This window comes from Rhea pennata, chromosome 8 (assembly GCF_028389875.1).
Source record: "Rhea pennata isolate bPtePen1 chromosome 8, bPtePen1.pri, whole genome shotgun sequence".
Classification (NCBI taxonomy): Eukaryota; Metazoa; Chordata; class Aves; order Rheiformes; family Rheidae; genus Rhea; species Rhea pennata.
In genome coordinates this window covers 27450776-27473042 of record NC_084670.1, presented here as the reverse complement: position 1 = coordinate 27473042, position 22267 = coordinate 27450776, and the positions used below count along the sequence as shown (strand labels likewise).

The 22267-nt window shown below is 59.4% G+C and overlaps 1 protein-coding gene across 1 annotated transcript; it reads left to right on the top strand.

Moving 5' to 3' along the window:
- Positions 1-1817: 1817 nt before the first annotated feature.
- On the top strand, positions 1818-20571 carry DDR2 (discoidin domain receptor tyrosine kinase 2). The gene is made up of 17 exons (XM_062581413.1): positions 1818-1872; positions 7632-7741; positions 10435-10537; positions 10656-10887; positions 11062-11209; positions 11460-11565; positions 12624-12807; positions 12882-13125; positions 13344-13406; positions 13589-13719; positions 14044-14254; positions 15027-15250; positions 15739-15875; positions 16314-16505; positions 16823-17057; positions 18049-18198; positions 19127-20571. The coding sequence occupies exons 2-17, from the start codon at positions 7657-7659 to the stop codon at positions 19262-19264; spliced, it is 2583 nt and encodes an 860-aa protein (XP_062437397.1). The 5' UTR covers positions 1818-1872; positions 7632-7656; the 3' UTR covers positions 19265-20571.
- The last annotated feature ends 1696 nt before the right edge of the window (positions 20572-22267 follow it).

Here is a 22267-nt window from a genome sequence, read left to right as displayed (position 1 = left end):
GGAAAGCCTCGAGGTACCGAGAGCACCAGGACCCACTCGGTTTTCTGCCTTGCTTGCATCCCTCTTCCCCCGCGGAGCCTGCTGTGGCCGAGCCTGGCTCGCGCGGGCACCCGGGTGTAACGTGCTGGTGCACGCTGGAGGGGGGGCTCAGCGCGGCGTGCAGGCACCGCGCTCGCTCCGCCTGCACCCCAGACCCCACAGTGAAGGGCCCGGACGCTTCCTCCCTGGCACCCCTCTGGGACCGGCTCCGTGGGGCTCCCGGAACAGCATCGCCCCGTGCGGCAGCCCACGGGCCCCCTGCCCGCCCGGGGCTGGGGGCAGCGGCCGAGTCCCTCGCTCCGTCGCTGGCGCCCCGCCGGGCGCTTCGCAGCCTTCGCTGCCTGTGACTCAGTGTGTGCCTGGAGCCCAGATGAGCTGGGAGCTGCCGAGAGGGTTTGTGTTGGGGGGGGGGGGGGTTGCAGCGAGGCTGCTGCCGCCCCGCGGCAGGCGCCGCCTCCGGCTTCACGCGGCCGTGCCGTGGGGACGAGGGGTCCCGCTGCGCGCCGTCCCGGGCACGGCCGGGGACGCGGCGCCCGGTCTGCGAGCCGCGATGGCGGACTGGCGCGGGGGCCGCTGGTGCCCAGCTGCCGGCGGGGCGCGCAGGCGCGTGCTCCCGGGGGCGAGGGCGTCGCTTCCCCGCGCGGGCACCGGCCTTCCTGGCAGGCTGCGCGCGGAAAAGCTCTTCCCGGTCGTTCACGGGGGGTTGTCAAAAAAGCAGCCGACGTGGGGCTAGCGAAGAGCAGCCTAAGGAAGTTAGCTGGGCGCCCTGGGCGCGGGGAGGACGCAGCTTTCGAGGGCTGGGGAGACCCGAACGGCCCCACTGCCGCTGCGCGTCCTGCTGCGGCCTCCCGCAGCCCCGCTTCGCCGCCGCCGCCGCGGAGCCCGAGCGGGCTGGCGCGGGCCACTTGCGCCACCCTCCCCTCGACCCTCCCCTCCGTGCTGCCGGGGGTGAAACGGCTAACGCTCGGCTGAAAGAGTGGTTTGAAATACTAGCGAATGCTTTTTTTTTTTTTCCCTAATTTTGCATTTTTAACTATTGCACAAAAATTTGTCTTAAACCAGTTATTGTTATCTTATCAGCACTACGTTACGAAGTCAGTGGCCACGGTGCTGCGTTTAGTGCCTGGAAATGATGTGAAAAACTCAGTTTTAAAGTGCAGCTGGGGGGAGCTTGAGCTTTTTCTTCCGTGCAGCCTCCTGGCGGCAGGTTTATTTTCCCTGGGGGAGTCTCGGCCGCTTTATTTGCTGAGCGAAGACACTTGCGCGTGGAGGATGCGGGCGGCGGGAGGCGCGGCGCGGGGCCGCCCCCGCGGAGGCCCCGGCGCGGCAGCCCGCGCTCTCCCAGCGCGCCTCCCGCCAGAGGGAGGTTTCGGGGCCGGCACGCGTGGGCCCGGACACGTGTGCTGTCCCGCTGCGGAAGGGGCAAGCGCTGGAAAGAAAAACCCTGCCTATTGCTTTAAGCTCCCTCGCTGGCCGCGGGTATTTTTTTATTTTTTCTCGCGCGCTATGAATGGGTTTTGCTGTAAATTATAGCTTTGCACACATTCCCTCGGGTCGAGGAAAATAACCTCCGCCGAAAAAGCAGCTTGGATTGGTGACTGGCTCCCCCTCTCTGCTCCCTAATTGAAACCAAATGTGCAATATGTTGGATTGTGGGATTTCTGGCCGGCTCCCAGGAATCTGCAGAATGCACCAGCGCTCTCAAAGGCATCTTGCATCAGCCCGGGGAAGTTCGCTCGGCGCCTGGCTCCTCGGGCCGGGGCGAGGGGCGAGGAGGCTGCCCGGCGCGCCGCCGCGCCACCGCGCCCGCCCGGCCCCCGGCTCCCCGCCGCGGTGAGTGGCTTCGGGGCGCGTGGGGGGGCACGCGGGGGGCGCCGGGCCCCGCGTTTCCAGGGGCACAAGCGCCGTGGGGACCCCCCGGCTTTGCGGGGCGCGCCGAGGCCGCCGGCGGGTGTTCGGTCCCGGCGGTTCCCGCGCGGCGGCCTCGAGGCCGCCCGGGGCTGAGGAAATTTTGGCCCTTCCTCCGCGGCCGCCCCCGGCCCGTTCTCCCTCGCCCCCTCGCGTCGGGCCGGCGCTTCCTGGTGCGGCTCTCCTTGGCTCCCGCGCGTGTTGCTGTTGGCAGCGCCGGCGTTGGGGCCGGCCGGCCGGTGAGGCCCCGCCGTCCCCGGGGTCCCCCGGCTGGGCGCGGGGCCGGGCGCTGCCGGGCGTCCCGCTCCGCCTGGCACTGCCGGCGGGTCCCCCGGGCGACGCCACGGCCCGGCCCGGCCTGGCGAGGGGCCTTTCGGCCGGCAGAGACAGCGGAAAGGGCGACTTTCCTCTTCGGGGCGGCATGGGCGATGCTCCGGCCCGGCGCCTCCCGCTCGCGGCGCCGGGCTGGCCGCCCCGGCGAGACGCCCCCGCCCTCGCTCCCCTCTGCTCGGCGCAGGTGCAGGGAGCGAGCGGGGAAAGCGCTCCCCCCCGGCGAGCCCAAAGCAGGCCGCCAGCGGCCGCGGCGGCACGTTTTGCCGCGAGGGTCTGTCCTGCGCTAGCCGCGGCAGATCGCAGCTGCCCGCGGGAGCCCGCCCGGAGGGGCAGGGGTCTCCTCTTCTCCCAACTGCCTGTGCTGGAGGGAGGGAGGTGTCACTGAACAAACACAGATTTAATTTTCTTCCCCTAATTTTCCCTGGGAATTTTGTGTAGAGCAGGAGGGGAAAGGGAGCAAGAGGAAAAAAGGGAAGAAAAAAAGTGCTCAAAACTAAGCAAAAGCTGCCAGGAAGAAACATCAAAAATGTGCAGTAAAAATTTCCAGTGCTTGAAATTTTCAGCAAACATTTTCAGACGAAACGTAGCGAAGCCGTCCCTCTGTCAAAGCTGGCGGAACAAAAATGCTTTCCAGCTGTTTTGCCAATAACTTGTAGCCTGTTTGACCAAAGGCACCTTTGCCCGGAGCCCCGCGCTGCTGCGTGAGCAGCGGGCCCTTCACCGTGGCTCCAGTGAGAAAGTTTCCTTGCATTAGACTAAATGTAAATCCCTTCCCTTCGGGAGATTCCAGCATCTGGTATCCTGATGCTTAAAGAGTTTACACAGACTGAAAGAATAGCGGGAAGAAATATCTGTGGATGCTTTTTGGACTACAAAAGGAAATTGAGTGTTTTAGTGCTGCAGAAATTGGCTATGATCAAATATGAGCCTTGTGGTCGCTTCTCACCAATTTGGAGCTATGTAGTTGAAATTATCATTTGCAACCGAGTAGCTGGCAAGTTAGCCTGTTACCTAAACTTTCCAAGCTGAGGATAGAAAAAAAAATGCAATATATGTGCTTTTCCAAAAAAAAAAGGAAAGAAAAAAGAAAGAAATCGATAGAAAGCAGCATGCGTACGTGCAATTTGTTCACTGTGTACGCAGTATAGCAGCGTTTGTGCCGGTGCAGCTCCCTGTGTTTCAGCAGAGGCACCCAGCGGACCCGGCAGCTAACCACCGGGATGCGAAGCGCCGATTTTGAGCGCCCGGTGCGAAGCGGCGGTGGCAGAAGATGAAGTCAGTGACGCGCGTCCCGTCCCTTTGGGAGGCCGGGAGAAGCGCCGTGCTCTCCCGCTCCGACCGCCCCCCGCCAGGAGAACCCCCGGGGGCCGGCGAGCCGAGGGGTTCGGGTGCCCCTCCGCGGCACCGCGCGTCGCGAGCGAGCGGCGGGCGCTTTGCAACGTGTCGGCGGCGGCGGAGGCCTTTGCTGGCGCGCGCCGGCGGGAGGCTGCCCTTCGCCGCGGCCGGCCCTGCCAGCCGCCCTCCGCCGCCACAAAGGGCCGCTCTGTCCCGGCTAGAGCAATCTGCCGAGGAAGCCGGAGCCGGAGGCCTGGCCAGGAAAAGCAGCCCAGGCTTGCAAATATTTATATCGCACACACCTAAGGGGTATAAATACGCCCGCGAGCTTCCCAGAAGAGGCGCTGAGGGGCGCCTGGCACAAGGGGCTCCGAGCCGCCCTCTCGCAGCCTGGCTAGCGCAGGTGAGGTGGGCTAACGGGGGGCGAGGGGCGGCCTCGGCCCGCTGCGGCGCGAGCCCGGCGCCGGGGCACGCTGCCCGGCTGCCCTTGCACGCTGCCCGGCTGCCCTTGCACGCGTGGCAAAGAACGGGCCGGGTCTGCACGGCGAGCTGGGCCCCGTCTGGCGGCGCCCGGGCAGCGGCTGGTTTCGGGGCGGGTTTGGGTTTCTCCTGGCGTTTGCTGCTCTGGAGGGGACGGGTTTTCTGATGCTCCGCAAGCGAAGGTTGATCCGCGGTGGCTCTGCAGCAGTGTCCGTGGGAGGAGGCTCTCGCTGGCATGCGTGTGCCCCGGCCTCCAGTGCCCCCGGGATAATTATCAGATAATTATAATTATCAGGTAATACCTTGGCCGTGCAGCGTGGCAGGGACCTGGCTACCACCAGCCCGCTTGCGTCAGGGCACGGGCGCCCGGGCAGCTCGTCCCTCCAGCGTCCGCAGCCCGAGACCGTGCTGGGTCGGAGCTGCCACGAGGGTTCGTGGCTCGTGGGAGGCGTTGGCGGCGAGGGGCCGCGCCGCGCTCGGCGGGAGGCCGGGGGGGTCGCGCCGGCACCTGCGGGCCTGGCCGGGCCCGAGGGCTGGGCCGTGGCCCGCTAGTCCCGGTGGCCCCGGGCTGGCGGCGCAGCCAGCCTCCTCGGGACCGGGAGGCGCCCGGCACTTCTGCTCGCTATTTTAAAACAAGCAATTTTTGTGTGTGTGTGTGTTTTGTTTTCGCTTCCGAGGATCTTCGTCTCCTGCCACGCAGTTCAAACAAATCCAAACAAGCTCTTGCGTTTGCTCTCTCGCGACCACAGTAAATGGCTGGGCTTTAGCCGCTTTTTTTTCTTCCGCTCCCGTGGTAGACCGCTGGCCCTCGCGCCGGGGCTCCATCCCGCCTGGTGCACGGCGGGGGGCCGCTCGTGCGCGGCAGTGGCCCGTTTCTACCCGCCCCAGTGTGCCCCGGACCCTCCACCTCCGAGCGCGGTCTGCTCCGGCCGCCGTGCCGGGGGCCAGGGACGCTCTCCTTGGCACGTCTGCGTAGCTGCAGCAGTGCTGGCTTTTCTGTAGCTTCCTCGCCCGTGGCCTTTGCAGGGGCCTGTTTGGGAGCGCTGTAAGCTGTGGTTTGATTTGTGTCTCATCCCAGCCTGTCCCTTTGCCCTTCTGGTGACAGCAGGGCCGAGTTGCCCGGGCGTGGGAGGACGTCAGGGCCGAGCTGTCCTGCAGTGGGCACCTGGGGACATTGGCTGTGTTGCCCGAATCGTGAAACAGCCTGGGGAAGCGACGAGTACGGTTTGCAAACGCACACGTCTCATCGGCACCCCTAGGAGCGGGGCACGTGCCTTGGGAACTGCTTGTGAGCTCCCTGTGTGCCAGGTCTACTGCCTTGTCTCCTGGGGATGGGACCAGCTGGTCAAACCTCTGCAGCACAGGCCTTCAGGTGTCACCTGTCATCCCTGCGCTGAGCCTAGTAACCTGCATTGGAAAAAAAGCGTCTGTGGCCTCGGCAGAAGGAGGGTTTCCCTTGTCTGGTCTCCTGCGGTGACCGCAATCAGAGGCGCAGCAGTGTGAGGTGGGTGTGTAGTGCAGACATTTTCTCCGTAGTGCAGCCCAACTACTTCCAAGCATTTTGGTGCCTTGCCTGGTTAGCAGCCAGACTGGCAGAGGCTCCCAGTCTAACCAGCACCAACTTCCCCTGCTTAGCTGAGTTTCTGAGGGTTTCCTCTAGGCAGCAGCGTCCCTTAGCCAAACTGTGAGTTTAACCTCGCAGTCACCCTGTAAGGTGGTAGGTCTACAGGAGGTCTAGGAGAGGAAGAGTCTCCCCATAAGGTCTGTAAGGAAGATCTGTAGGGCTTTGAGTCATCCTCAAAACACCCTCTGGGTCGCTGCCTCTGTACCAGCTTGGAGACTTATCAATGCAAACGAGATTTCCCTGGCAATGCTGGGCCCCAGGCTGTGGCTTACCCCAGCGCTGAAGTGCGACCAGCTGCTGTTTGGTCAGGGGCTATGCTTCCTTTACCTCCCTCCCCCCCAAGTCAGTAGGTTATTTATCCAGATGTGAATAATAGGCATACAAGCTAGATTATTTTAATCTTTTTTAAAGAGTCCTTCAAAGTCGCTGTGCCTGCGGCACTGGGGTCGGTCCTTCGTGCCTCGGAGGCCGGCCATGCCTCGTGGCGTGGGACTGGAGGGCCTCCGAGCGTGCAGGTCTGCGCACCCCTGCGCTGCGCGTGCTGGCTGCCACGCTGGCTCTCATCCTTCCTGCGGAGCAGCATCGTCCTGTCCCCAGCACGCGCTGCTGCCGGCCACTGCCCCTGCTCAGATGTACCACTTTCCTTCCTGTTGCAGACTATCCGGTTGTTGATCTTTTTTTTTCTTTAAATCGCCTACTTGAAAGCCTGAAACCCTGCTGGGCCCAGCTCCCCCTTTTGCAATCCCGCCTGTGCTCGCAACTCTCTGCACGTCCTTGCGGATAATTGCTGGCGTCTCCGGACGGCTCCAGCCCGTCCCCGAAGTGCCCCATGGAGAATTGAGCAGGACGCGTTGTCTCAGCGCCCTGCGCGACTCGCTGCTGCGGTCGCAGCTGGACCCGAGCTCTGGGAAGCGTCTGCGCCACGAGGTCTGGCTTTCTCCCGGGGTGCCCCGGCACTTGTCTCCCAGCCAGGGGTGGGTGACAGTTTTATAAGCTATGCTGCCTTGGCCGGGCGCCCGTCCCCTTCACCGCCGGATCTAATGAACTCCTTCTGGCAGAGCCTGAGAAAACCGCGGCTGGGAGGTGCCCCAGAGGCCCCTGGCAGCCCCTCCGTGCCAGCCGGGGCCACAGCACCTTGCGCTCGCTGGCACCCGAGGTCTCGGCTGTGGCGCCGGCGCCGGCCCCTGTCCTGGTGCCCAGGTGGCTCGGGGGGCAGCCTGGGACAGTGGCCTGCAGCAGGCCGCAGCACTCGCCCGCGCTGCCGGTGTTCCCCGTCTCTGCAGCATCTTATCGGGGTCCTTGTCGGCAACGCTGGCCTTTCTCAGCTCATCTGGGAGTTTGCTGTGGCAGAACTGAAAAGTGCTCAGCTGTGGAGAACTGTCAGAATAAATACGCTATAAATCACAGGCAATTATCTGTGACTGCATCTCCTGAGCCAGAAGGCAAGGAAACTGTGTTTTGCAATGTGTTATTATTTTGTGAGGTTGTGCAACATTTTGCTTTCAAAACCTTTTGAGGACAGGGAGGCTGGTCAGAGCGTTTCTGGAGTGATACTGAGCTAGACGGCGCCATCCCTGAGCAGGGCAGCTGGAGGCGTCACGTCGGTCCCTTTCGAGCTGTGCTTCCCGAGCTGATGGCACGTGTCCTCCCTGGTTGCAGGTCTGACGAGCTCGTTGGGTCCAGCACAGCGTGGGGCCACGTTAGCGGGTGCACCAGCCTGGCCCTGCACAGCCGAGGTTGAGGGAGTGCTGGTGGCACAGGGACTGCTCTGACCACTCTGGTGGAGCTGTGTCGGCCGGGGCTTCCTCCTGTGTCCAGGCCAAGGGGGTCCCTTGTGCGGGGCTGGTGGTCCTGGGCCGCCATGGCACAGCTTGATGCCTCAGCGTGATGAGTCCCGGCTCTCTCTCCACAGGCTCCGGAGCCAAAGCACTGCCAACATGACGGCCCTCTCCAGCCCAGCCCTGCTGCCACTGCTGCTGCTCCTCAGCGTCCCGTGGGCTGCGAGAGCCCAGGTGAACCCGGGTAAGTGAGGTGAAGGCCAGGCAGCTGCAATAGCAGTGGAGTGTGCAGTTTGCATGGTTGTGGTCCTGTCAGGTAGAAGCCAAGGCTCACAGGCAGGAGTCTCCTCCTGTGTTGTTTTCAGGATCTCAGGGGCTTCTCCAGCTCTGGGAGCAGGGCAGTGTCCGCATGGCCCCACGCCTGCCCAGGATTTGGGTGGCAGGGGGCGAGGCAGTTGGCCAGGGTGATTGCAAGGCACTTGTCAGTCCCATGAATGGGATCCCCAGGACAGGGTGCTCGGTCTTGGGTGCACGCCAGCGGGGTCGTGCTCCTGTCTTACACGTCTCCATCGCTGGCAGTGACCCAAAGAGCACCTGTCCCCAGCCAGCACACCCCGATCCCGATCCCGACCCATACGACGTCACACAACTTGGCATGGGCTGCCTCACGGTTCGGGTTGGGGCAAAGCGGCAGGCAGAGCCCCAGCCTCTGAGTGGGAGCCCTGGTGCATTTGGGGCTAATAGAACCAATTTGGGTTAAAGTCTGAGCAGTGCAGGAGAAGGGACAATGCTGGGTTATTGTTTCCTGCAGCTGTAAGATACTTCGTTAGCAGTTTCACAAACAACCAAGACTGGCTTTAGTAAAGAGACTTGCTGAGGTGCCTGGATTCTGGTCAGAAACAATTTGTTCTGAAACCTTCAAAAAACTGGATTGAATGTCAGCAAGAAAATCCCATTAAAATGATTGCATCTGCAGGACTCATCCCTTTTCTGCCCTTCTCCTCCATAGTGTGTGGATGAATACAAGGCTCAGACTCCTTCAGCATGCTGCAGCTTTCCTGGAGGCCTCCTTGTAGCCAGTGCCTTCAGAGGCTTATTCCATCCCTGGGCAGAGTTTGCTGGGTCTGTCCTGGAGGCTGCACAGCACCAAATGAAGCAATCCTATTTCCTCTGTAGCACTGGCTTTACCTGGCTAGGATGGTTATTAACTCGGGCCAAAGTAGCTCAGCTGATCCCCAAGAAACCGTCATAGCAGGGCTTGCTTTGCATTCAGTGAGGTTTGCAGCTGTATTTAAATGGAAATTCAATGAGAGCTGCACTCTGCAGAGCACTGCAAGCAGTGTTGCAGAGCCAGAGATAGGAAAGGGCGCTTTGCACAACGCCAACACTGCTGTTAAGGATGTGGTCACCCCGCTGTCGGGTGTATGAGACTGAGATATGCATCACCAAAGCCACACCTGGAGCTTGTTCCTCCCCTGCTGTGGTGCTGTCTGGATCCATGAATCCCTGTACAACAGCAGCCTGGGTTATCTCTATGCGCTGCAGAGGCCTTCCGAGGCATAGGGGGGATGGAGGCTGGCCTGAGACAGGCTTTGAGAACTTACTCCTGGTCTGCAGCACGGTCTGTGCCTAGGACTTCCAGGAGGACTTGTTGCAGGTGGCCTCCCAGCTGGCAGCTCACCTAGTCCGACCCCAAGGTGCCACCTTGACATGACAGATAAAGCAGGGAGATAGTTACGTTGAAATGCAGGAGATGGCATGATTTGGTGACTGTAGGAGAGCCAGAAGTGATAAGCAAGCCTCCTTCACAGCATGCAACCTCTCCACAGGCTCCCCAGGATCCTGCATGCCATGCAAGAGGTGACAAACACTGTGCCATGGCACGGGGACCAGCAATGGGTGCTTTGGGCTCCCAGGCAGCTCTGCACGCTGGGCCACATGGTCCTTGCTGGCTGCAGCATAGGGTGAGCTGCTGTCTGCAGGGCAGGAGGGTGTCCCTGCTGCTGCTGCAGCATCGCCTCAGCCCTTGGCCTCTGCGTGGCTGTTTGCTTGGAGGTGGTTTGTGGAGGGAGTTTTGCGGGCTGGAGCCGGCGGTGAGACAGCAAACACCGCCAAACAAGCTGCTCTTTCAGTAGCGCTCTTGGCAGCCGGGCGTGAAAAATAACTCCTGGGAAGCAGCGCTGTATGCGGTGCCCAGGGAGCTGGCTGCTGCCCGGGGGACGCAGTGAGGCACCACAGGCACCAGGTACTTTTCCACTCCTGGCCGGGGGCTGTGCGGGCACCAGAGGAGCACGGCCCGGCAGCAGTGCTGGCGCCCGGTGCTGCAAGCAGGCACAAGAGCCGGTGCCGGCAGCGGTCGCGAACGCACTGATCGCTTGGCCTGCTCTTAGCCCTCGCTCCTCTGGGCAGCTGGGGGGAGCAGGCAAGGCAGCTGCAGCTAAGAACAGGTTGCTGCATGTATTTCTGCAGGTGAACTGAGCTGGACTGAGCCCTTTGGGTCCCCCTAGAAGAAGGAGTGGGCAGGCAGGGTGGCGGCAACGCACGGGCTCCCACTTGCTGCCCCTGCTGAAACGCTTTGCGGCAAGCCTGAAGGGCTCTTCACGTGGTCCCAGCCTTCGCCCACAGGCGCGTGGGTGCTGTGAGCCCTGCCTGCTCCTTGCAGCCCCCCCAAACTTCAGCAGCCTTCCCCAAAGGACCATCCCACATCAGGGATGGTCACGGGTCCAAACAGCAAACTCAAAAGCCGAGTGGCAAGTGCGGCGGTGCTCTTGGTAGGGGAGGCGCTGTGCCCCAGTCCCAGCTGTCGCAGGGCCAGTGCCGGGCACACCTGAGAGCTAGGCAAGACACAAACCCAGTGCCGCTGGCAGCGGAGGGCACCTGGGGAGCCGGCAGGCCCCCTCCAGCCCTCTGCTCAGCACCCCGCCGGTCTCATTGCAGCGGTGTGCCGGTACCCCTTGGGCATGTCCGGCGGGCACATCCCCGACGAGGACATCTCGGCCTCCAGCCAGTGGTCTGAGTCCACGGCTGCCAAGTACGGACGGTGAGTGCAGGGCTGCTCTTTGTGGCATTGCGGGGGCTGGTAGGGCCAGTCAGAGCACTGGTTCTCCCCGTGCCCCCACCTGCAAGCTGCTCCTTTGCTCTCCCCGCGGCGTTTCCAGGCTGGACTCAGAGGATGGTGACGGCGCCTGGTGCCCTGAGATCCCGGTGGAGCCTGATGACCTCAAGGAGTTCCTGCAGATTGATCTGCGTGCTCTGCACTTCATTACACTGGTGGGCACCCAGGGGCGCCACGCGGGGGGCCACGGGAACGAGTTCGCCCCCATGTATAAGATCAACTACAGCCGGGATGGCACTCGATGGATCTCCTGGAGGAACCGGCATGGGAAGCAGGTGAGGGGGGGGATGCAGGCTCTTCTCTGCCGGCATCCTGCACCCGGAGCCATGCGTGGAATCCCCTGCCTGGCACCACGTACACAGGCGTGGCGCCCAGCCAAGGCCGGTGCAAACCCTGAGAGCCTTTTGCCCTGAGCGCCGCCTTCCCCAATCCCACGTCTGTCTCCTCAGGTCCTGGATGGGAACACCAACCCGTACGACATCGTCCTCAAGGACCTGGAGCCGCCCCTCATCGCGCGCTTTGTCCGCTTCATCCCTGTCACCGACCACTCCATGAACGTGTGCCTGCGCGTGGAGCTGTATGGCTGCGTGTGGCTCGGTGGGTGGCACAGCCCCGCTACCGCCCAGCACCGTTCTCTGTGCTGGCAGCACGGCTGTCCAGCCCTGGGACAGACCGCTTTTGTGGCTGTCTGTCCCACCTGGAGGCGGTAGGGTTGTGGGGCTGTGGAGCATACCACAACTGTGCACCGTGCCTGCAGCAGGGCTGGCTGCACTGGCCGCCCGGCCGCGAGCCCTCTCAGGAGTGGGGCCTCTGGAGAGAGGGGCCACTCATCCTTCCTTCCCTGCAGACGGACTGGTGTCCTACAATGCACCAGCTGGGCAGCAGCTTGTCCTTCCTGGCGGTACTGTCATCTACCTGAACGACTCTGTGTATGATGGAGCATTTGGGTACAGGTGAGGTCCTGGGGTTTGTGTGCGTACGAGCGGTAGGAATGGGCAGATGCCGTGTCGGGTGTCTACTCCATACGAGCAGCTCAACTGTGGCAGGAGGGGACGGGAGTTGTTTCTGGAAAGGACTTGTTTTCCCACATTTGCAAGACAGCCTGCTCGCTGGCAGAAGCACAGAGAGGTCCTCAGCAAAGCAAATACTTGGAGGCCTCCCCAAGGGGGAACAGATATGCCCTGCTCTGGGAGGCCACGTGCAAGAGGTTGTGATGGAGATAGCGTGACAGAGATGGCATGACTGGGACAGCACTCCCAGCCCTTCTTTAGGATCTGTGATAACTGCGCTGTGCATCTCCTCAGCATCTGCAGCTTTTGCTCTGATCCTCCGGGCACTCTGCTGGTGGTGTCACACATACAGGACAGCTCCAAAGTGCTTTTAACCCAATATCTGGGCACACAGCTGGCATGTTGTTTCTTTTATCTGCTCAAAGAAGTAGTTTGAAAGTCCCTTTTCTAATGCTAAGACACTGGGCTCCTGAGAGTCTTTCACAGGGGTGCACGCTGGGGTCGTGCAGCCCACTGCGTGTTAGTAGCCCTGGCTGAGTGCAGGAGCAGTGATTTGTGCAGGGCCTGGCTGCTGGTGTACTAGGAAGGTTGTGCCCCGCTTACCTGTGGGTTTGACTTAGCCTGGGGGCTGTGTCTGTCTGTCTGCCTCATTTCTTTTTCCATAGCCCTGTACAGACTTCTCTGCTGAGCACCCATCTGCCTGGCCAGCTTGCTGGGGCTGATGGATGGTACCTCCGGACGGGCAGTGTCAGTGTGCCCCGAGAGGAGCAGGGCTCTGCGGCCCCCCTGAGCAGGCGGGTTGGAGCATTGCAGTCCCAGGGGAGTGCAGTGGGTTAGCACTCTGAGATTTCACGAAAGAACCTCAAGAAGCACCAAAAAATCCTCATAAATTTTGCAGGTGCTGTGAGGCCCTGTCTGGTGCCTGGGCAGGGGCCGGGCACTGACAGGTTTCCAGGCTTCACACGAGAGTCACGTTCATTTTCTGCCCTCACTTATGCCAGCATGACAGAGGGACTCGGCCAGCTGACGGACGGGGTGTCAGGTCTGGACGACTTCACGCAGACCCACGAGTACCACGTGTGGCCGGGTTACGACTATGTTGGCTGGCGGAATGAGAGCACCACTGGCGGTTATGTTGAAATCACCTTTGAGTTCGACCGGATCAGGAACTTCACCACTATGAAGGTCTGTGCCCCCCATGGAGCCTCCCCGCCCCCCCACCCCATGCACTGGGGCTGTGCTCACAGGCTGCCCCACAGGTGCACTGCAACAACATGTTCGCCAAGGGGGTGAAGATCTTCAAGGAGGTGCAGTGCTACTTCCGTTCCGACGCCAGTGAGTGGGAGCCCAACACCATCTCCTCGGTGCTGGTGCTGGATGACGTGAATCCCAGTGCCCGGTTCGTCACTGTCCCCCTGCTCCACCGTATGGCCAGTGCTATCAAGTGCCAGTATTACTTTGCCGACACCTGGATGATGTTTAGTGAGATCACCTTCCAGTCAGGTACCAGCAGCCCTCCCAGGTGGGATCGGTGCCTGCAGGATGCTGTCCTCCCACCTGCCTTTCTGGGGTTTCAGACCCCTGCCATCCATGCTTGCGGCCCTGCGAGGCCCCAAGGGTACTGGCCCTGGCTTGCTTCCCTCCTGCACAGGGGCTTGGGGGAAGGAGCGGGGCAGTGGGTGCCCTTGCGTCCCTGAGAGCCTTGTCTTCTCCCTTGTCAGATGCAGCCATGTACAACAACTCAGCGGCACCCCCAGAGGCGCCCGTAGCTCCCACCACGTATGGTAAGGCACACGTGGCTCCTGCTGCACACGGCAAAGCATGTTGCCCCAAGCTGGCACTTGGCCGGCAGTGCTCTGGGAAGCTCAAAGTGGGAGGTTTGCTCAGCCAGTGGAGAAACAGGAGCTGGCCCTTGCTCTCTCGCACACTAGCATCACCAGTTCTTGCTCTTCCTTCCTCCTGCCAGACCCCACACTCAAGGTAGATGACAGCAACACACGCATCCTGATCGGGTGCCTGGTGGCAATCATCTTCATCCTGGTGGCCATCATTGTCATCATACTGTGGCGGCAGTTCTGGCAGAAGATGCTAGAGAAGGTGGGCAAGCACGGGGCAGCTGGCCAGGTCTCCTGGGAGTGCTGGGCATGCCATCCTGTGGGCTCTTTGCCCAGCAGGTCTTCCTGCGTGCTTGGCAAGGGGGAAGTGGAGACTGTGGTTGCTCAAACCCTCCTGCAGCACCAGAGGTGGGAGGCTTCAGCTGGGGGGTTCAGGGCTGGACACAGCCACAGCGCCTGGACACTGTGCTGGGACAGACCTGCTCTGAGCGGAGGGTAGGCTGGAGTCACCCAGGAGCCCCTGTCCCACCAGTGCTGCAGGGACCCCCCGTCCAGCTCTCTCCCCTCCCTTGTCCTCACCTCACAGGCCTCTCGGAGGATGCTGGATGATGAAATGACCGTCAGCCTCTCCCTGCCCAGTGAGTCCAGTATGTTCAACCATAACCGCTCCTCCTCGTCCAGTGAACAGGAATCCAACTCTACCTACGACCGCATATTCCCCCTGGGCCCGGACTACCAGGAGCCCTCACGCCTGATACGCAAGCTACCTGAGTTCACACCGGGGGATGAAGACACAGGTGAGAAATGCAGACTTCTGCAGTCTGTGAGCAAGTGACCATGCACTGAGTGTGCAGCACCCCACCACAGGCTTGGGCTGCAGCGTGGTCCAGCCTCGCTGCCTGCAAGCTGCACAATACGTGCTGGTGCCTTCATGGGCACAGAGCTCTGATCACAAGGAGTTTTGACCCACCTCAGTGTTCTTGTAGAAACTAACCCCTCCCGTCCTTTCACAGGGCCCCACTGTGGCCCCTTCTCTCTCCCTTTGCCTGCGGCTGAGGAGGAGGCTAGTCCTGCTCTTCCACAGCAAGCCAGGAGGCATTTGTAGGGCTGAGCTGCGACCCAAGCTACAGTTAAGGCAGTCTTTCTCCACCTCTTGTGTGAAAGAGCTGCACTGTCCTCCTGGTTACTGGTCCTGCAGGCAAGGAGGCTGGAGGGAGCTGCCATAGCTGCCATATTGAGCTGGCCCAGCCAGGAGTTGTCAGCGAACCTGCTTCCTGATATGTTTTGGGGGGCCAAGGGAGGATTTGCTGCAGCAGGCAGTGTGGGTGGCTGGACCCAGGACCAGAGCAGCAGGGCTGAAGGAGCTCAGCCATGCAGAGGAGGCATGGGGAGGTTCTGGGGAGGTGCTGGCGCCACTTCAGATCCCCTGCAGGGAGATGGGGAAGCTTGTGGCCAGAGCGCTTCTGTGCCCCCCGAGTCGGCGACCAGGACTGGAGTGTGCTCGACCCTGGCACAGTGGGTGCGTGCAGGACACCCACAGCAGGCCTGGCCCTGCTATCTCCCTCCCAGGCTGCAGCAGCCTCGTGAAGCCAGCCCAGGCCAGCAGCCCCGAGGGCGTTCCCCACTACGCCGAGGCCGACATTGTGAACCTGCAGGGTGTCACGGGCGGCAACACCTACTCAGTGCCAGCCCTCACCATGGACCTGCTCTCTGGCAAGGATGTGGCCGTCGAGGAGTTCCCCAGGAAGCTGCTGACCTTCAAAGAGAAGCTGGGAGAAGGCCAGTTTGGGGAGGTGAGTGAGAGCTGGGCCTGCTCTGAGCAGGGGCCAGGCAAGGCTCTCCCCATCTCAATGCTTCGGGAAGCCGGTGGTGCTGAGGCCACAGGTTCAGTAAGCACAGTGGTTTGGTCAGCGGGGGCTGGGAGGGAGTTGCCTAGTTTGCAGCTGCCTCTCTGGGGTGGAGCCGTGCAAAGAAGGGTGCTGAATCCACGCGTGAGCAGGAGACATGCAAAGCTCCATGAGGCCATGGAGGGAGAGGCACTTACTCTCTGTGGGTCAGGGGCCCTTGCGAAGTGGTATTCACCTTGCCAGCACCTTCTTCCCAAAGAAGTGCCTGAATTCAAGCCATGGGTGGGGATGCTGACCCTTCCTGGCTGTGCCTTCCTTTCCGCCAGTGCTGCCATCACTGGTGGCTCTGCAGTCCTGTTTCTACAGTCAGTGATGTTCCAATTTGCAAGGGCCACAGGGGACAGGTGGTGGAGGTAACAGTTGCCTCCTTCCAGGTCCATCTCTGTGAAGTGGAGGGGATGGAGAAGTTCATGGACAAGGACTTTGCCCTGGATGGCTTAGACACCAGTTCCAACCAACCTGTGCTGGTAGCTGTGAAAATGCTGCGAGCAGATGCCAACAAGAATGCCAGGTATTCAGTCAGGCAGTGCCCGAGCCCCGGCGCCTCTGCACGCAGAGCAACTCCCCTGAAAGCGTTCACTCCAGCCCCTTTCACACACAGCCCTTCTTAATAAAGTTAGGCCTTTTGGGAAGTGCCACCTCTTCCATGGGCCAGATGGTTGGTGGAGCAGCAAGGACCACACACGTGCCCAGGGCACCTGGTCCTTGCTGGTCCTAATCCGTTCCCCAGCTTCCACTGCTAAGCCCACCCCCCAGCCATGTGCAGATCAGCCCTGAGTCACCAGACCCATTCTGAGCAGATCCCTGCCCCAGTCCAGGGACAGCCGGGGGCAGGGGGACCCAACAGTGCTACTAGGACTGGGTACGAGGTATGCTTAGTCCATCTGTGTGCACCTCTGTGCCTCTGCGGGTCTGTCTATCCGATCTGTGTGGTTTCTGTTCCGGAAAGGAATGATTTTCTGAAGGAAATCAAGATCATGTCGCGGCTCAAGGACCCCAACATCATCCGGCTGCTGGCGGTGTGCATCGCAGATGATCCACTGTGCATGATCACTGAGTACATGGAGAACGGAGACCTCAACCAGTTCCTGTCCCGCCATGAGCCACAGAATCCCCCAGCCAGCAACACGCCCACTGTCAGGTAGCGCCTGCTGTGTGCCACTCTCAGCGGGGAGGTTCACAGCCTCCTCTGCCCATGGACGGCATAGCCGTGCTCCCGCCCAACGCATGTGCAATGCTCAGGTCTCATTGCCCTCTTGGCAGCTTTGTTGGTGCCACCACAGGGCCTTCATCATCCCCAGGCAAGCCTGCCATGAGCTTGCTGGAGCCCCGTTGCAGCACAGCGGAAGCTCCCTGCCCCATTAGGGTGCTTTAGGACACCCTGGTCAGGGCTGAACCTCCTGGCTCCCGTCCTACCCAATGCCTCAGTCCTCCTTCAGCTTTCCCCCCACCTTGCAGCTACAATGACCTGCGGTTCATGGCTACTCAGATTGCTTCTGGCATGAAGTACCTGTCCTCCTTGAATTTTGTGCACCGAGACCTGGCCACGCGCAACTGCCTGGTGGGGAAGCAGTACACCATCAAGATAGCTGACTTCGGCATGAGCAGGAATCTGTATAGCGGGGACTACTATCGCATCCAGGGGCGGGCAGTGCTCCCCATCCGCTGGATGTCCTGGGAGAGCATCCTACTGGTATGTGGGGGCTCTGACTGATGCTGAAGTGGTCTTGGGTCTACTCACACCTTTTTTCCCTTTGACTGAAAGCTGCAGGGGATTTGTCTTGCCCATGTATGTGGGCGGTGGAAGGGATGGGGGGACTCTCTGCTCCATAGCAACATGTTTTGCACTGTGCGTGATCTTCACATGAGCTCTGTGACTGCTGCTACAAAGCAGTGTCTCTGGGGCCCAGGTTTAGGCTGAAGCATGCAGCCATAGAAGCACAGAATGCAGCAGTGGAGTGGTAGGACCTTTCTAGGGGGGATAGGGGGGCTCTGGAGATCTTTGGAGTGTAGGTCCCCAGCCTGTGAAGGAGTACGTGACATCCTCTCTTGGCCATGGTCAGAGCTGAATGAGAGAACAGGATTATTTTTTATTTTTAACAAGCTCAACCTCTCAGTGCAGTTGATGCCAGCCAGCCTCAGAGCTCACCACGCTCTGGCCCCAAGAAGAGAGCAAATCTGTGGGAATTAGCCCTTCTTTGGGTCCAGATCTGGTAGCTGAAGCCTCCAGAAAGAGGCACTGAACAACATGTGTTTATGGATTGGAACAAGGTAATTTTTCAGCCGTGGTGGTTCCAGTGTTGGGCACCCACTCCTAGTGTTTGGTGACTGGCCCCTTTGGCACAAGGCCAGTGCTTGTGCAAGCATCTCTGCTGTGCAGCAAGACCACAGGTTACCAGAGTCAGAACTGGACCCTGCCTGGCAAAGCTTACTGGCCTTTCCTTGCAGGAAGCCAATCTGGCGCATGGCACGCAGGTGGGAGGAGGAGAGCTGAAGCATGGGGGCAGCATGGCTGTCAGTAGCAGCCATGGGGTCTGAGCCCCATCTCTATCCTGCTGGTCTCTGTGTGAGTGGGGACTTGACATGCAAGCCTCTGCTTGCACAAACAGACGAAGCCCAGGGGCTGCAAGGTGAGTGTACAGTCTGCTGTGACAGACCTCTCTCACACTGCTCCCTCCAACCAGGGCAAGTTCACCACGGCCAGTGACGTGTGGGCATTCGGTGTGACGCTGTGGGAGACCTTTACACTGTGCCGGGAGCAGCCCTACTCCCAGCTGTCGGACGAGCAGGTCATTGAAAACACCGGCGAGTTCTTCAGGGACCAGGGCCGGCAGGTAGGGATCGACAGGCCTGGAAGCCCAGGGATGTGGGCAAGGGTTTTATGGTTACTAAACAGAAAGCTTGACTAAGGTAAGTTTTATGAGTTGAGGTACACTCACATCAAGAGGAATCTGTGAGAAGGGTCCCCTGCATTTGTACAGGATAGCTGGATAACACTAGAGGTAGAACAAGGTCAGCTGAGCCCACTGAGCTGCACCTGTGATCTACAGAATCAAGGCACTGTTTGTCTGCTGACCACTGCCTGGGCTTTCCACCCCTCCCAGCTGTGCAGTTTCAGAAAGAGGGTGAAACTACCTGCTGTGCACATCAGGGTTACAGTGGAGTGAGACGTTCAGATACCAGGCCAGAGTCCCCAGACCATAAGCTGAGCTGCTTCAAGTGTGTAGGGCTTGGGGTGGCTTTGTACCAGCAGAATGCTTTTGACCCACTGTAACTTTTCTGCTCAATGAATACCTGTGCATGCCTGATGCAGAGCAGGATGGGAGCAAAGGGAGCACAGTTCACCGCTGTGCCTGAGCTTGCTTTATGCACTTTGCTGGACAGTGCCAGAGCACTCGTGTTGTGCAAGATCAAAACCATGTCGAACACAAACTCTGTTTCTTTCTTGGACCCAGGGGATAGAAATGTTCAGCCAGGTTGTGAGACATGAGTAAGTGTGTCATATTCAAATCCCCTAGCCCCACCATCATGCAATTCTGGGACGCTTCCTTTCCTCTCTGAATGTGAAGCAGCATAGCTTCCCCCTGCCCTGGTGCCCTCTGCATGGAGAAACCAAGCTACCGTAGACCTGGTTTGCTTTTTGTCTTATTTGTTTTGCGTGGCAGTAATGTAATCCCTTTGTAAGCCATTTGTCTTTTTCCTTTTATTCCTTTGTCTAAACTCCCTTTGTAATCTTTGTCTTTATTTTTTTTTTTTTTGAAGACTTACCTCCCCCAGCCTGCACTTTGCCCTGACTCTGTCTATAAGCTAATGCTCAGCTGCTGGAGACGAGACACTAAAGATCGTCCCTCCTTCCAGGAGATCCATCGCCTTCTCCAGGAATCAGCCAGTGAAGAATGACTCATTGCTCCCCCCATCTAGCCCGGTCCCCTTCCTGTCCCCAGAAGAACCTCATACACAAACTGAAGCCACTTCACTTGGACTTAGCAGTAAAATCCGGGCAGCTGGTCTTGTTCTCATTGTACAGTAACAGCCTAAGAGGAAAACCCCCAAAGCAGCAAGAAGAACCCAGGCGTAGGACAGCTTGGACTTGTTTGCTGAACTGAGCTTGGGAACGACGCGGGCTGAGACAAGCGTTATTTATTGATGCAGCGTGTTCTTGGTGACAATGGATTTGGACAAAGTGGGTTCTCTCCCCTGCCCAGAGGGGAGGAACATCAGCTGTATTTTCTCCATGAGGAAGCTCCTGGCCCGTGCACCGGGCATGCATCTGTGGAAGGGATGTGCACTGGGTATGTACCTGGCAGAGCAAAGGCTTCTGTGGAAAGACGGCATTGAGCGACTGTGCCTAGCACAGGGCTCAGAGGCAGGGAGCACACCACAGACGTTTGCGGTGATGTAGGAGTTGGTACTAGCTCACAGTGGGCTGTGCAATTACAGGGCAAAAATCAAAGCTCTCTGGACCTCTGGGGCTTTGGACAGGCTGCGTGGGTGGGTGAGGACACCCCATTCTTGTCTCCCAGCTGCCAGTTGCAAAGGGAGAAGCCCAACCGCACTCTTAGCTCCTCACCCACTGCTAGAGCGGGCAGTGTGTCCTGCCAGAGACAAACCTGCCACCTGCCTGGGAGCACTGCCACATAGGCACTCTGTGGCTCTTCCACATCTGCCAGGAAGGAATGGGCCCACCAGCACTGCTGTGACGTGCATTGGAGGGGACCTCCTCTCATCAGAGCTGCTTAAGTGCCAAAGAAAGGCATTTTTGGTGCCCCGGCACCACCCCGGCACTCCCTTGTTCTCGGGCTGGGGATTACAGCTCAGCTGAAGTGCCCAGGGTGGACTCTCCAGCCAGAGCATCTTGTGGCACCTGGCCCTGGTCCATTCTCTCACAAGGAGAGATGTAGACCTTTCTGCACATCTCAGATCTGGCAGCTTCACGAGCAAAGCAAGCCTGTTCTGACCCCCATACCCCACAGAAGCCCTGACAGTTTACTCGTCATGCCCCAAAATCAGTTTCTCCTGCAACTGGCCAGGAGGAACTTTGTACTTAGAGGGTACATGGACCCTCTCACACTTTTGTACATGTTAGTTCTGCACCATCAAGTCACGCATGGCACAGTTTCCAGTATACTATTGCTAAGGCATGTATATATTCAGTAGATGCACCTACATATAGGGGCAAACCCATTGAAGAGACACTTGCTACATGACTCGAGTTTCATGTGTCCTTGCGGCAGATCAGAACCCATCTCACTTCCTTGAAAAGTGTTGGGCCACCTTGGGCACCCCCAGAACCTGGCTGGTAGTGACTGGCCAATGGACTCTGGGGCCCCCATCACAGCTGACCAACACGCTTAGCACGGGGTGCTGTGTGTGCTGAGAAACAGTGTATGGGGAGAGCAGCCTGGGGTAGTGCACACATGTGGGACATGTATGTATGTGCCCACTGGCATGGGCAGGTGCAGGGCATGAGTGCGCCTGTTGGCAGTAGATGAGGGATGTGTGTGTTTGTGCCTACCTGCATGGGCAGATGGGGGATATATGTGTGCATGTGCCCATCAGCATAGGCAGGTATGGGATGTATGTGTGACCACCGGGCATGGGCAGATGCAGGACATGTGACCAAAAGCAAAGTGAAGAGAAAATATGCAGATGACAGTATCAGAGACAGAGGAAGGATAATTGAGAGAGAGTTCCTGGACAACCCACACCACTTGTACAAGGAGAAAGCAGCAGAGCGGGAGTTGCCCCATAATGAAAGAAGAGAAAGTCTGTGTGTCGAGGCTGATTCAAGCAGTCTCTAGGTGGTGTGTCCTATCTGCTTTCAGTGCTCGCTGAGTGTGCAGCCTGTGGCCACACTGAGCCCTGCAGCTCAGTGGGTGACCTAGGAATGAGGACAAGCCTTACTGTGCCATGTAGTTGGTACGCATCTATCTTTGCCCTTGGATACCTTCTCCCTGCACCAGAGTGTGTGTCAGCCTCTCCCAGCCCTGTGTGAGCCAGTGAGGAGCAGAGCACATCAGGCAAGGCAGGAGGCACGTTTTCACTGTGGACAGTCCAGCTCCTGTTGACCTGAGCCCTGGGCTCAGTGCTCCTGAGCTCCCCTGGGTGCCCTTCACAAAGGCCCATGCAACCAAGAGGACACTCTGTTTAAATAGTGCATTATAGTGCCCCGGAAACAGCCCCAACCTCCATTGCCCAAGGAGGTTCAGAGGCTGCGGGATCCCCAACATTGCAGCCCCGAGCAGCTTGCTCAAGCTGTGATGCTGGTCGTACCAAGCAGAGGCTGGACCAGAGATCTCCGGAGGGCCCTTTCCATCCAGATCTTTCTGTGGCCCTAACCCTGACAACGACAACTGCACCAGAAAAGAATAATCTGATTGCGTTTTCATTAGGATGCACAGTGGTCCCTGTGGCCACACAAAGAACTTGAAGGCAGAGCACACCACGGCCGCCTGCAGAAAGCCTTCTCTTTGCCAGCTGAGAGCATAAACGACTCATGCTCCCCTGCCTTAGCCCTGTGCGCTCACTCATAGGCAGACTGTATGTGAAATGCTCCCCTCCCATTTTTGACAGTGTTTTGTACTTGCAAAAGCATTGCTGGGAGCAGCTGAGTCCCAGAGGAGAGGGGGCACATATGGCCAGGCTAGGTTAGTGGAGAGTGCGCAAGGGCCAGGAAGGAAAAGACAGCAGGTCTTATGTCAGGAGAGTGCCCTGGGACTCAAACATCTCAGGTAGCTTCCATCTGCACCTCCGAGCACCTCAAGGAAACTTGGAACAGAGATTTTACTTCCAGAGTAAAATGGCTCTGCAGCAAGCTGCTCTCAGAGAGCAGACAAATGTCGAGCCAGGGAATGACTGTGCTGCATGATCAGCTCTTGGCTCTAGGGGAGAAAAGGGAAAGGC

Coding starts and splice junctions, on each gene's coding strand:
- DDR2 (XM_062581413.1), top strand. CDS start 7,657: ATGACGGCCCTCTCCAGCCCAGCCCTGCTGCCACTGCTGCTGCTCCTC. Junction 12,808..12,881: donor GGAACTTCACCACTATGAAG/GTCTGTGCCCCC, acceptor GCTGCCCCACAG/GTGCACTGCAACAACATGTT. Junction 14,255..15,026: donor ACCGGGGGATGAAGACACAG/GTGAGAAATGCA, acceptor TCTCCCTCCCAG/GCTGCAGCAGCCTCGTGAAG.